The sequence below is a fragment of the Primulina eburnea genome, chromosome 6, assembly GCF_022965805.1.
Source record: "Primulina eburnea isolate SZY01 chromosome 6, ASM2296580v1, whole genome shotgun sequence".
NCBI lineage: Eukaryota > Viridiplantae > Streptophyta > Magnoliopsida > Lamiales > Gesneriaceae > Primulina > Primulina eburnea.
Genome location: NC_133106.1, coordinates 22,609,267 through 22,624,421, shown reverse-complemented (window position 1 = coordinate 22,624,421; position 15,155 = coordinate 22,609,267). Strand labels below are relative to the sequence as shown.

At 38.3% G+C, this 15,155-nt stretch overlaps 2 protein-coding genes across 4 annotated transcripts; both read left to right on the top strand.

Moving 5' to 3' along the window:
- The first annotated feature begins 5,319 nt into the window (after positions 1 to 5,319).
- On the top strand, positions 5,320 to 6,009 carry LOC140835390 (uncharacterized). The gene has a single exon (XM_073200881.1). It carries the CDS (start codon positions 5,320 to 5,322, stop codon positions 6,007 to 6,009), a length of 690 nt encoding a protein of 229 aa, XP_073056982.1.
- A 153-nt stretch (positions 6,010 to 6,162) lies between these two features.
- LOC140833890 (uncharacterized) lies at positions 6,163 to 14,835 on the top strand. 3 transcript variants are annotated; one of them, XM_073198381.1, is made up of 9 exons: positions 6,447 to 6,580; positions 7,579 to 7,772; positions 8,746 to 8,985; positions 9,571 to 9,977; positions 11,289 to 11,474; positions 11,775 to 11,967; positions 12,754 to 12,830; positions 13,507 to 13,660; positions 14,330 to 14,835. In XM_073198381.1, exons 1-9 carry the CDS (start codon positions 6,577 to 6,579, stop codon positions 14,624 to 14,626), a joined length of 1,752 nt encoding a protein of 583 aa, XP_073054482.1. In that variant the 5' UTR covers positions 6,447 to 6,576; the 3' UTR covers positions 14,627 to 14,835. The 3 variants fall into 3 exon arrangements, with proteins under 3 accessions (XP_073054480.1, XP_073054482.1, XP_073054481.1); XM_073198379.1 differs by lacking the exon at positions 7,579 to 7,772 and having other exon boundaries at positions 6,163 to 6,580; XM_073198380.1 differs by lacking the exon at positions 6,447 to 6,580 and having other exon boundaries at positions 6,603 to 7,772.
- Positions 14,836 to 15,155: the final 320 nt, after the last annotated feature.

The window sequence follows — 15,155 nt, the reverse complement described above, 5'->3', positions numbered from 1 at the left end:
TTGGCTTGTGGTGATAAAAACACATCCTATTTTCATCAACAAGCAACAATGAGAAGAGTTAAGAGCACGGTCCATGTTATGATCTCTGCTCATGGGGATCTATGTGAGGGCCAGAAGGAGAAGGAAATAGTTACAGGCTACTTTGCAGAATTGTTTACATCTTGTGCACCATTAGCAGATGATATGGCTCCAGTCTTGGAATGTATCAAGCCACGTGTTACACCTCTAATGAATGATATACTCTGTGCACCTTTTACTGAGTTGAATGTGTATAAGGCTCTGTCCGATATTGCTCCAGAAAAAAACTCTGGGTAGCGATGGCTTTCCAGCTATATTCATGCAGAAGTTCTGGCCAATGGTAGGACAGGATGTCAAGAAAACAACCACGGATATTTTGAATAATGATGGAGATTTATCAGAGTGGAACGATACAATTATCACATTGATTCCCAAAGTTAAAAATCCGGTTATGGTGAAAGAATTTCGACCGATCAGTCTGTGTAAAGTCTTTTATAAAATAATTTCCCGAGCTCTATCCAACCGACTCCGCTCAATTTTAAATAACGTGATTGACGAGTCGCAAAGTGCATTCATCCCGGGAAGATTGATCACTGATAATGTAATAATCGGATTTAAAACTACTCATTGGATCCGCAACCATCAACAGAGTAAACGGGGCTATGGAGCCCTAAAACTCGATATGAGTAAAGCGTGCGACAGGGTTGAATGGAACTTCTTTGAAGCCGTTAGGTTAAGCTGGGTTTTGCAGAGAGGTGGATCAGACGGATAATGGGTTGTGTGACATCTGTCTCTTATTCATTTGTGCTAAACCAAAGAATTTTTTGTAAGCTACGGCCTGGCAGATGGATTAGACAAGGTGATCCGATTTCGCCCTACTTATTTGTGTTATGTGCTCAAGGATTGTCCTCGGTGCTCCACTCGCACATGAAACAAGGCCTATTCCATGGTGTTCGGATCGCAAACACAAGCCCAAAAATTTCACACTTTGTTTTTTGCTGATGATAGCGTAGTTTTTCTCCGAGCATCAGAAAGGGACAGTCAAAATCTGATTAAAATTTTGTAGATATACACAAAAGCTTCGGACCAGATGATAAATTTTGAGAAGTCGGCCATCACCTTTAGCCCGAATGTGCTACCGGAGATGAGGGAACGACTCAAATCTATCTTTCTGATCCCTATCGTTCACAATCATGAAGTTTACTTGGGTATGCCTTCCCTCTAAATGAAAAATAAAAGGTTACAATTTGAGTATATCACGGATCGTATTCGGAAAAAAATACAAGGATGGAATGCAAAAGTGTTCTCGATGGGGGGGGGGGGGGGAGAGGTGCTTATCAAGGCTGTGCTACAAGCAATACCTACATAAGTGATGTCCTGTTTTCTCCTGCCTACCTCAGTAATTAAAAATATTGAGTCAACTTGTGCGAACTTCTGGTGGGGAGAAGATCGAGGGAGAAATCGACTACACTGGATGAGTTGGGACAAGCTATGTTGACCGAAGGGCGAGGGTGGCATGGGCTTTCGAAAGATGCAAGCCTTCAATAAAGCTCTTTTAGCCAAGCAACTGTGGAGGATCTCGCACAAACAAGACTCCCTAGTTGCTAGGATTCTGAAAGGGCGATACTTCCGCCATCAATCCATGTTGGATGCTCATTTGAGTCATAATCCGTCATATGTGTGGAGATCAATATTATGGAGCAGAGATCTTCACAAAGATGGTATATAATGGCGAGTGGGAAATGGGCAGCAAGTTCGAATTTTGGAAGATAAGTGGATTCCATCCTTCCGTCAAGAGCTTTCATGGCACTCACCACAAGCGGAAGCTGGTCGAGTTCAAAATCTGTTAGTGGATGGGCAGTGGAACACTTCCTTATTGAATGACAAGTTCCCAGCTTATGTGAGTAAGGAAATACAGAGGATCCCTCTTCCCAATCATCCGAAACAAGACACACTCTATTGGTCTTTTGAGGACAAAGGTACATATTCAGTTCGAAGCGGCTATAGAAACGATGTAACGTCCCGAAAATTTAAAGGTCCACGCGAACCACATGCATGCAATTATTAAATTATCTTGTATTTTAATTAAATGTTTTAATTGCATGGATTAATTATGTTGTGCATAATTGCATGTTTAAAATATACTTTTCTACATGGTTGCATTAAAATATATTTTTAAAGGTTATTCGAGTTGCGATCGAGGAACGGAGACCGAGGGTTAGAGGCATGGCATCCGAAAACGTGAGAGAAGCACCTTGATGGCAGCTGGTGCGCGCAGGTAGATGTGGGGACCCGGACGCTAATCACGTTCTAAATCATAATTACGACTAATTAATCAATTAGTATAAATAGGGTCTAATTTTTTTTTTAAAATACACAGCGGAACGTAATGTAATTAAATTCAAATTACATATTAAACATAACATACAATTATTGTATAATCTACAATAATCCGACTAGATTCAACTACAAGTCAGTGCTGAATCATAAGTTGCTTCAAAGCCCGGATCTCCACGCTATCTAGTCCAGCCTCGTTCTCTTCTTGACCCTGATCCTAGCCCACCTGTTGCCATGCACACATACAAAACAAGACAACAGTCGGATAACTCCGGTGAGATATAAATATCCCATTATAAATCATGTATACATGCCATTATATAAACAATATAAAGCATAAGACAGCAAATCATATCATATATCAAAATCATGATATGAATCACTAACAAGAATAAATCATATTCTAAACATGTACCCTAATCAGGAACATAATTCAATATCAAGAATAAATTCTATTCTAAGCATGTACCAATATCAGGAACATCATTCAACATCCATCAATATCAATCGATATAACTGTCACTCAAACTCGTGACTCTACATTTTAGACTAGACTCAATCCTAGCCTAGGGATCCCGGTTTCCAGACATTGGCATTCCATATCGACCAACAGTAATAGAAAAGATTCCAGTTCTATCCACGTCGATATAATATCGATCACCAGTAATAGAAGAAGCTCTGTTTCTATCCACATCAATATAGAATCGATCACCAGTAATAGAAGAAACTCCAATTCTATCCACATCGATATAACATCGATCAACAGTAATAGAAGAAGTTATGATTCTATCCACATCGATACAATACTGATCACCAGTAATAGAAGGTGCTATAATTCTATCCACATCGATAGCCAATTATCCAGTGACAGACTATGGCACTTCCGCCAATACAATATCTCATGACATCGTGCAATGTGCCCGTGGTACTCCTACCACTATCAGGCACTTCTGTCACAAGATTACTCGTCTAACACATGTTATCTATAATTCAAGAGAACAAGTATATCAATCAACTCAATGCAAATATCAATGCAATAAGTAAAGTATGTGATTTAGAGAAACTCGAGTCAAACCTCACTCGAGTTGTGCAATCCCAACTCAACATTAATTTATACCTTTATCTTCTCGCTCAGAAGAAGAAGAAGTCCCGACTCTATCTCGGTCCATTCTTAATCTAGTAATAACAATACCGAACAGATATAATATCAATAAACAACTCAATTCAATACCTGTTCTGATCAATACTCAAATCAACAGACATCAATTACAAATCATAACTCATGTCCATTACAATCTGTAATTCAATCACAATTCAAATCTGTCTGATATAAATCAATATACTCCAAAAAATTCATAACAATTTCATAATCAGTCTGTTTCCTAATCTGACTTCGATTCTATGATGTCTAACATGTCAAGAACATCATATATGAATTCCATTCAATTCTGACAATAGCATAATTTCAAAGCATGTCAAAACGTAGTAAAACTTACGTCCAGTTGTAGTCTACGTTTCTAGGAATTCGGTACTGAAGTCGGATTTAAAATCAGACGGACGGATTGAAATAAAAAGGCGTAAGGATATAAAGCTTCCTCCTCGTTTCTTTTTCTGATTTCTGAAGGAAGATTCGTGTATATATATATATATATATATACACTCAACTTGCATGCATCAAGAAACGTGGCACATTTTCATATTTTTCGATCGGCGCTCGGGCGGTTAAACATTACCGCTCGAGCGCGGAATGTTCTGCCCGGATGCTTAGCCATTGGCGCTCGGGCGGTAACTTTCTACCGCTCGGGCGCCACATGTTCTGTCCCAAACCTATTCTTGTGGGACACTGGCGCTCGGGCGGTAATTTTCCACCGCTCGGGCGCCAGAGGTTCTGTCCAGAATCTTGGCTCGTAATGCACCGACGCCCGGCTTCACCTCTCATGTCTTATTTTCGTGTCCCGATTAATCCTTTCATAATCATATCAAATTATATATCAATAATTATAGATTATTAGGATTAAATTTTCGGTTATTACAATAGAGCTGCTGATCCAGGAGCTTCGGGTTTGGGGTTCCAGGGTAAGGGCTAGTCTGGGTAGGGTCTTGCCGTGGTCTAGGGGCGGTGAGGGTCCTAGGTGATCGTTGGTTAGGTGGCTAGAGGAGTCCTAGTTGGCTAAGAGTCTTGGTGAAGTGGTATCAGAGCCGACCTCTCTTAGTACGGTGTGGTTCGGGGACGAACCAAGCGGAATCTGGTGGGCATGTGAGGCCCGGGGCCGAAGAGGGCGGGGGGTGATCGCCGGTGCCATCAGTTGCACGGACAATGAGCGGCTCCTGGCAGGCTTCTAGGTGGAGGGGACATGAATGAACCAACCCACACGGGAATGAGAGGGATTCCGAGACTGTTCAATGTAATGGACTGTACAGTTGAAGAGGGCTTAAAAGATTTGATTGGTACTACTCATACCACGAAGGTGCATCTTCTTTTCGGTAGCTCATCACATAATAACTCCAAAGTTAAGCGTGCTTGACTTGGGGCAATTTTGGGATGAGTGACCTCCTGGGAAGTTTCCTAGGGTGCGTGTGAGTGAGTACATAGCACGCTGGAAAGACTCGTCTTGGTACAGTGAGGACAGTCGTCAAATCTGGGACGTTACAAACGAGATTGGGTTTTACGAGCCACCTGCTAATAGCTCCAAGAATGGAATGTGCAGCTGGTGGAAATGGTTGTGGTCATTAAATTTGCCTCCTAGGGTTAAGATATTTTTTTGGCGGGTGTCTCACGATATAATCCCCATGACCGTTAACCTATCGAGACACCATGTTTCGGTAGATGAACGATGCCAACTTTGTGGTTCTGCTAGGGATACAACCCTACATTCTCTACTGTCATGTCCAGCCACACTCCATCTTTGGAAGGATACAAATTATTATCAGGTTTTGAAGACCACCAGTTCTAGGGTGTCAACGATGGAGCTCTGCGATTGGTTAAGGCTCTCTTTTACTAAAGATGAATGTGAAGAATGTGTAATGCAAATGTGGGCAACGTGGAATGAGCGCCAAGAAAAACTACATGAAGGAAAAGGATATCACATTGTTAGCAAGATTTCGGGCCACATGCAATATTTACAAGATTATAGACACTCCTTATATCAAAAGAATGTCCCACTACTGGCCACTGCCAAGTCAAAACCAGATGAAGTTTGGAAGTTACCTGTACCAGGTTCTTGGCGTCTAGATGTGGATGTATGCTATGATGAGAGGCGTGGGTCCTTTGGCACGAGAGGCATCATCAGGGGAAGTGATGGTTTGGGGATTATTGCTTTTGGTAAGAGTATACCCAAACCTCAATCACTGATGGACGGGGAGTTATTGGCAATTCGGGATGGCTTGAAAGTTGCAAAGGAACGACAATGTTTTTCCTTACAAATTGCTTCAGATTCTCTTTTGGCAGTGCAAGAAGTCACCAATCCAAGCGAGAATCTGAGCCATACTGGTATCCTGGTAACTGAGATTTTGAAGCTAATGGAAGGACATGAGATCACCAAAATCAGCCATGTTCGTTGTTCGGCTAATATGGTTGCGCATTATATTACTAAATTTTCTTCTTTATCCCCTCTTCCTGCTAATTGGGAGGGTGGGACTTCCCTTTTTAGTTGACATCTTTTGTACTTGGCATATTTTGTACTTGAATATTTGCATCAATAAAAAGTCAAGGATTATATCAAAAAAAGAAGGGTGTTCATTTTTTTATATTTTATTGATTAATAATTTTTTATTTTCTTACACAGATATCTTATATTCATTATTCGAACTTATACATACAGAATACGTGTGTGTGTGTGTTATTCTGTTTCCTTGAATGGAAGTTTAATCCAAAGCTGTGGATTTGCAAATGTTTGTGATAAGCACGCCAGGAATTCTTTCTAGGATTCTGTGTGTTTTACATGTATTCGTGCCCTAGGAAATGATGAAAATTGATCTGATAAATTTGGTTCTACCGGACGAATTGATACAGGAAATCTTCGGTCGCTTGGAGTCGAAGTCGAGCCGCGATGCCTGTTCGCTGGTTTGCAAGCGGTGGCTCAGCCTGGAGCGGCTTAGCCGCTTTGCAATCTCTATCAGCTCCTCCACGCCTGAGTCGTACATCAGGTTGTTGAGCAGGGTATTTGTCAATCTGAGAAGTGTGTATATCGACGAACGCCGCTCCATGTCATTGCCTGTTCAATGCGTAAGAGTGTCACGTTATGATTCTTTTTGAATTATTTGGTAGTTAATTAGTTTAGATTCAATCATGCTTGAATGTTATTGGGTAAACACGACTTGAAGTTTGTACAAAGTTTTGAGTTTTGAATTTGCTCAAATAACTGACGAGGTTCTGTTGCTCAAGTTATTGATTGCACATGGTGAGAATACTCGAAGTTTTTTTTTTTATCATCTCTATGGAATATTTGTTTTGGTGCTTGGAAAGGATCTAATAGAATATTTGATGTTGTGATCTTTGTGGTGCTAATTTGTAAATGTATCGATTTCTGAGAGGGGAAAATGCTGTTGGCTTCGAAGCCTTATCTGTTTAAATAAAGAGTACTCTGGTTTCCACTTCTTTAATATGTTTTATTTCCATGCTGGGGCTAGTCAAATATTGGAACATGTTAGACAATCAGGGCTCAACTTTGTTAACGAATGTGCCCGTGTTTTTGGATGTAGAAACATTTTTAGTGCAGATCTTTACACATCTTTTGGTCATATATACTGTTACTAAATCCCCTTCTTCAATGCCACTCATGAAATTTTCTCTGAATTTTTTATTCTTTGTTTATAGTGTGGTATACCTATTTGCTATTCCATATTGTCACGGCAATTCCAGTCAACCATGAGATTGGAACCATTATTTCTTTCAACAGATTATCGGTGAACTGGAGAGAGAAAACGGCATCTATGTGCTGCTTTATAGAATTAAATGCTGCGTGCTTTTTTCGCTATCGGAAAATGTGTTATTTTAAAAATATTTCCGCTTGTCGAGAACAAAATCCAAAAGTAGTTGACTATAATCATTACTATTGCTGAGTTGGTGGGGAAGAACGCTTTTTCACTTTAACGTACGAGCTAAGTATTACCTCTATAAATTAAATCTGACATACATTTTCAATCAAACAAAGAGTCTGATGGAAGATCAGATAAATTCTACATTAGCAGACGATGAACTAATAGAAATTTTCCGACGTTTAGATTCAATATATAGCCGTGATGCTTGTTCTCTCGTTTGCAAACGCTGGTTATATCTTGAGGGGCTGAGCCGCAACACGGTCCAGTTTGGTAGATCTGGCAAGAATGACACTATGATCAGGCTGTTTGCCGATCGTTTTGTGAATGTCCAAAGTGTGTATATCAATGAGACTTCCAGTTCCAGCTCCGCCAAATTGGTAAGTGTACTGGCGGAAGTGTGAATTCTCAATGTCTTCCGCCAATTCTCAATGTGGTTTTTACATTTTCCTTGCTACCGTGTTCGTAAGTCTTGACTTGTGCCAAAGGAATTTTTTCATCTGACAACGAATTTCCTTAACAAAAACCTTCTTGTTCTTTGGCAGAAATTGGATATATTTTGTAGATCTGAGATCTATCTTTCTGAATAACCTGCAATCAAATCTTTTCGCTCGATAACTCATCCTTGGGAAATCTTCGTTATTTTTTATTTATTTTCATGGGTTATAAGTTTTGAATGTCTGATTGAGATAATACTTTATTTTTATGTGTGCAAAATATTATTTATTAGCAGATCTGAGAAAGTTTTTTTAGTTTTTCCCCATTTTACTGATTTATTTTGTTAAAAATTTGTTTGATCACTCCAAAATCTCATATCTGATCAGATTTACCATCCAAGCATAATTCATCGTGATTCATCAAATTTGCGATGATAGCATGTGATTGATGGCATCAATTAGTGTTGCTTGTTTGCAAACTCTCAAAAATTGCTTAAATTAACGCACCTTGAGTTGTTTCCTCATGGTTTTTTATTCTGATTTTGAAGTTGAATGGATATCTATGAGCATCTGTATTATTAACAGTTGGTGATTTTCTTGCTTTTGGAGAAATTTGTGATGGATTGTTTGAAGTGGTTGGAAACATGTGCACTGAGCATGATGTTTAATGAGTGAAATTCTGATAAAATTCTAGAGTTGTCATGATGCTGATTATTTACGTTTAGAATTTGTTGAAGGTCCGTGAATCTAAAATTCTTTTCAATTACTTTGCTTATACAAAATCATGCCGAACTTTGTTCTTCTTGGGTTATTTTTAAAATTTGAGTTTAAACTACAACCATATCCCCTTTAACTGCTTTGTTTCAGTCTTCTGGAATCATCTTTAGGATGTCATTGTTTTCTTATTGTGGAGCAGGGGAAAAGACGACGTGGCGTTGGCTCTTCTACTGCGACCAGGTTTGGCCGTGGCTCTAATAAAAATGCGTTTGATAGCAAGACAGGAACTAGCTGTTTGTCAGACTCTGGGTTGGAAACTGTTGGTGGTCGCTTTGCAAAACTAGAAAAATTGAGCCTTATTTGGTGCTCGGATGTAACAGATTTGGGACTAAGATCTTTTGCCGAGAAATGTAAAACTCTTAAATCTTTGGATTTACAGGTGATTGTCAAAAATGTTACATTATTTCTTTTGTTGTCTGAATAACACTTTGCGACAGATGTACCCTGGTTTGGATCAACATGTTTGGTAGTATTATCTTGATCAGTCCAAAACACTATTTTTTCTGGTATCAAGATCTGAAATCACTCTCCCATTCTGCCTCGGTTGTTAAGCATTGTGGATGGTGTGAAATGGAATTCAGAATTAAATACTGCAGAAACCTTGTCTGGTGGAAAGGAATTTTGAGAGGGAGGTGTATTGAAATGCTTACTTCTCTTCAAGTGACATTTATTTACGCTGCAATGGTGTTATTTCTGAAAAGCCTGAATCCCTTTTATTTTCAAAGATTTTTTCTGTGCGCCAAACAACAGAAGATATATTTTTCCTTCCATGAAAGGGGAAAGGTCTTTCATTCCGGCTATACCTTGTGCCCTTCTTATCTCATATGAATGAATAACAACAGTCTTGTCAGCGTGTGTTTTAAACACTTAATCAGTTGATGTGTTGAAGTCTATATTTACTAATCTGTGATTACAAGTTGAATATGCACCATGACCGACTGAACTTTTCTTGTATGTCTTCAAGGGCTGCTACATCGGAGATGAAGGTTTGGCTGCGGTGGGAGCATGCTGTAGTGGGCTTAATGATTTAAATTTGCGGTTTTGTGAAGGCTTGACTGACAAGGGACTCGTTCTGTTGGCCCTTGGTAGTGGGAGGACTTTGAAATCACTTGGAGTCGCTGCTTGTGCAAAGATTACTGATGTCTCATTAGAAGTGGTGGGTTCTCATTGCAAATCTCTTGAAACTCTGTCACTAGACTCAGAAACCATCCATGACAAAGGCTTGCTTGCTGTGGCCAAAGGATGCCCTATGTTGAAAGTTCTGAAACTACAGTGTATAAATCTAACGGATGAGGCTTTACAAGCTGTTGGTTCTTTCTGTTTGTCGTTGGAGTTATTGGCCCTATACAGCTTCCACAAATTCACTGACAGGTCACTTTTTCTGTTTTCTCTTTGTTCTTTCTCATTAGGTGGTGTTGTAATGGTTATTAATACAAATTTTATTGTTATTGTCGTCACTTTGATATTACATAAACATGCAGAAATATTCAAATGCATATACACTTGTGGTCATGCAGCTCACCTTTTAATAATTTGTTTTTATCTGGAAAAGGAGATTGGTGACCTGATTACCTGAAAGTGGTTACGCATGTCCCTTCAAATAAATTTGCAGGGGTTGGATCAGTTATTCTTCAACCCTATGTTTAAGCATTGTATTTCATTCATCACTTTTTTCTTTCATGGATGTGTGGTCATTCTATTCTTTCATTGGTGTTTATTAAATGTATCCATATCCTAGAGTTTAAGTCAAACGCATTATGTGGTTCTTAATCGAACACCTATATTAATCTGAAAGCAATATTATGTATTCTTCCTAGGGATGTAAATGATCCAAACCAAGCCGAACAGTATCAGGCTTGAGCTTGGCTCGTTTAAGATTAGTTCAAGCTCAAGTTCGAACTCGAGTTTGATTCGAGCTTTTATCATCTGGCTTGAGTTTGACTCGTTTAAGATTGATAGAGCTCGAGCTCGATCTCGAGCTTTATTCGAGCTTTTATCATCAGGTTAGAATTCGACTTGTCTTGAAATTACTAAGCTTGTGAAAAGCTCGAGTTCGACTCGTTAAAAGATCGTTTATCATGTTAATCAAGCCGGGCTCGAGCTTGGTTTATTAATAGTTCGTTTATCATATTTAACAAGCCTGACTTGAGCTCGGCTCGTTTTCGAGCTCGTAAAACAAACATACAATTGAGCTCGAATTTGAGTTTGATTCGAGCTTGTTAAAATTAAATATATCTATGAACTAATTTTATATTAGACATAAAAGTTTAACTTTTATTAGTACTAATATTTTTATTTGTCAACTCAACAAATGAGTCAAACTCGAGCTTACGAGCCACCTAAACGAGCCAAGTTTGAGCTCGCGAACCTATTAACGAACATGTTTGCGAGCTCACAAGCCGAATACGCTTAGGCTTGAGCTTGGTTTGATTAAGTTGTCGAGCTCAAAATCGAGCTTGAGCTTGGTTTGATATGATTAACAAACGAACTCAAACAAGCTTTTTATCGAACCGAGCTCCGAATAGCTCGCGAACGGTTTGGTTTGTTTACATCCCTAATTCTTCCGTCTATTTCTGTTTTTTTTCTCTCTTCTAGGTTCCGGGGTAGGGAGAATTTACAGAGTAAACCAGGATGGCTGTTTATTTCTAGCTGACTTACAGTCTTTATTGGATATTTGTGCAGGAGCCTGTATGCCATAGGGAAAGGGTGTAGTAGACTGAAAAATCTTACATTGAGCGACTGCTACTTTTTAAGCAACGAGGGCTTGCATTTTGTCGCCATTGGTTGCCAAGAACTTGTGCATGTTGAAGTTAATGGCTGTCACAATATCGGAACAAGCGGATTGAAGTCTGTTGGAAAATTTTGCAGGCAAATTTTTTTTCCTCTCATCTCATACTTGTTGCCTCATCGATACATCTGAACTATGTCTACTCTTTTATGCAATTTTTTTATCTATCTGTTTTGTCATAGTATATGGACTATCATTCATCCCATTAACCATCTTATCTTGGCTTCTCTTTGTGCCTGGAGACTTGCATTTGCTGCTACTTGAACCGTGACCATTTGTGTATCACCTGACTGGAACATCTTTTTATCTTGGCATGCTGCTTTGGCTAACCGTTAATCTATATTGATTTGATATTTTCCCTATTGGACAATTAACTGCAGTGGTCTTTCTGAATTATCCTTGCTGTACTGTCAGAGGATAGACAATGATGCTTTACGTGAAATTGGTAATGGATGCAAGTTCCTACAAGCTCTTCACTTGGTGGATTGCTCCAGTATTGGGAATTTTGCCATATGTTGCATAGCTAGAGGATGTAGCAACTTAAGAAAGCTTCATATTCGCCGATGTTACGAGGTAATTTGTCCCCACATTTCTGGTGCACCAGATTCTGAATTTTTTTAGTACTCTTAAGTGATTTCGTATGAATTGCATCAGTAACTATCTTTTAATTGTAAAGTTCCTCGATGTTTGCATAAACTTCATTTTTCTTTGTTCTAGATGATAAATGACTAATTTATAGTTCTACTCGAGTTTTGTTAATTTTTGTAGTAAAGCGGGACAGAGTACATGTACTGAATGATGCCAATGACCTGGGCAAGCTTCCTCCAGCTCTCTTATTTACTAATTAGTTTTTAGATACACATATTCAGCTGATTTATCACGTGAAGTTATCTTTAGTAGTCACTCTGCCACAATTATTGACCTTACACTATGGAGTTGCTCATATTGATTGACCTACTTTATCTCAACCATTGCCAGATTTTTTATTCTAAATACAGTTGCAAAATTTCATTTTTGTTGACCACTTCTGCTGCAATGCACCTTGTATGAATCTTAGTTCTGTAATAAGAAATTTTATACATAGATGTATATGCTAGTATACATATATATATAAGAGTATGTGCAAAAGTTCATATTGTAACGACAGTCTAAATTGCTCGAGCTTCTTCAGTCCTTTCCATGTGCCAAACATTAGATAAATATCATACCTTTTTCCTTTCTTTAGTTCTTTCTTTTTAATGAGTTGCAGTAAATGTCTTCTTTAGTTTTGGATCAAATCACTCCTGCATGGTTGTGGCTTATTTGTCTAAAACTTGAATATTTCTGCTAATCTTTATACCCTCACACGCACATTAATAGGTGGGGAATGAAGGGATTACTGCTATTGGTCAGAACTGCAAATTCCTTTCAGATCTCAGTATACGCTTCTGTGATAGGTTGGAAATTTTCCCTCTTTCTGCTTTTCTTTAAATCATTGAACACACAAATCAAAACATATGAATGCGTTTTAACTTTTCTTCGTTAAGTTATTATCTTGATCTCTTTTATATATATTTCATACTCTGATGCATTCAGAAAGGCGATGGTTGAAAAACACGCTTTTTTATTATTTGGATAAATTTTTGTTGATCTGTAGAGAACTCTCAGATCTTGGTTGCTTTATTTATTTGTTTTGGTCTGGCTCCTGGTCTTGAAAATTACTCTTGTTATGTTTCTTTTTTCATTTGGTATGGCACCAGAAAAGTTCGTATTTGGTTGCTAAAGTTGCTACTATAGAATAAGCCGTGGTTCAGCCTGACTTGTTAGCTCTTATCTCTTGTTAATATTATTTCCTATGATTTATGGTATTTGCACATTCACCTTCGCCTTCTGTCTGAGCCTCCCCCTCCTTTTTCCCCTATTTATATCACTGGATCTAGCTAGAATCCGCATTTCCGCTTTTGTTAAAGTTATTCTGGCAGTAACGTGAAATCAGCTTCGTCATTGCCATTTTCACTTTAAAATTAGCATTTCAACTTTCTTTCTGAATTATTGTTCTTGAAGGTATTCTTTATCCTCTGATATATAGTTATATTTTGTACCTAAACAATTTTTTTTGTTCGTGATCACCAGCATAGGCGATGAAGCGCTGATTTCAATTGGTGGAGGTTGCCCCTCATTGCAACATTTAAACGTCAGTGGTTGCAACCAAATTGGGGATGCTGGGATAATGGCCATTTCGAGAGGTTGCCCTCAACTTAGCTATCTGGATATAAGCGTTCTTCAGGTGGGTGGCTTAACTCTGATATCCTGCATTTACACATCTGTTTTTGCTGTGGAACGGAAGGTATTCTCAATGAGAATGTACATACATGACCAAACATGATAATGAATGTTTGTCTGAACTGTAAAAAACTTGGTGTGCTATGTGATTTAAAACTAGTTCCTGCTTCTATATTATTCTACTAATGGCTTTGTAGAAACAGAATACAGATCACTGCTTCTTGATGATTCAAATTGTCAAAGCATCGGTCTGTCCTTCAGAGGATTTTAGGATAAAGAATTTAATGAGTGGTTATCTGAACATGTGATGATTCTATGTGCTTTGCAAGGTGTAAGGCCGCACATGGAAATGTTGAAATTGTTGCTAGTAATTAGACAAGATAGAAAATGTTTCCACATTGCTCCAATTTCATTCAGTAAAATATGAATAGGCCTTGCATGCAGGCTCAAGAAATTTTAAGTTTTTGACCTCCTTTTGACAGTGAGTTTGATAAATGACTTTGTTAAAATAAATCCTTGATCAATGTTATATTTTTATCTATCCCTGCAGGCACATCTATATACACAGCATCTAGAAATCTATTTATCCGTATATACATAACAATGCCATGCAATCGTGTATATTTGTATCCATTTTGTCAATCACTTAGCTTCTGCTTGCCATGTCTTACAGAAACTGAGCGACAGGGCCTTGATTGACTTAGGCGAAGGCTGCCCCTTTCTAAAGGACATAGTGATATCGCATTGTCGAGAAATAACAAACATAGGCCTCAGCTATCTTGCTCGGAGATGCATGCTACTGGAATCGTGTCACTTGGTTTACTGCCCGGGAATCACAGAAACTGGCATAGCCACACTGATTACAAGCTGTACGAGGATGAAAAAGGTGTTGGTCGAGAAGTGGAAGGTTAGTGAACGTACCAAAAGACATGCTGGATCCATCATCAACTACCTCTGCGTCGACCTTTGAATGGTGAAAAGTTCAAGCCACATTTCTAGGCAAGTTTAACTGTGAAGTGTTGTTACCTTTGTTCAAATTATTTCAAGTTTAATCTCGAGACTCCCTAATAAAGTCACTATCTATGTATAGACTATGTATTGTGTGTTGTGAAAACTTGTGGCTAGGGTTGAATGTTGTTGGTACTTACATTTTATTTTTAAGAATTTGAATTTGGTTAATTTTGTTTGAGGCCACTGTTAAGTTCTCTCTCAGGAATACAATATGGGATTGGGGACCGATGAGAAATGAGGCTAGTTGCTAAAATTCGGAGAGTTTTCAAATTTCATACGTCTTTTAAAATTTAAATTTTACGAAATACAAATATTTGTAAACATATGGGCTATTTACACTCCATTTTATATTTTTGTTCTATTATTTGACAAAAGTACCTTTAAATATTAATTTCTTTACATACAAAATTTTAATTGACCCTCCATAATTATTTTTTTCCATATATATTAGAAGTGTAATATTAAAAGCTTTGAATTTTAGTTATACA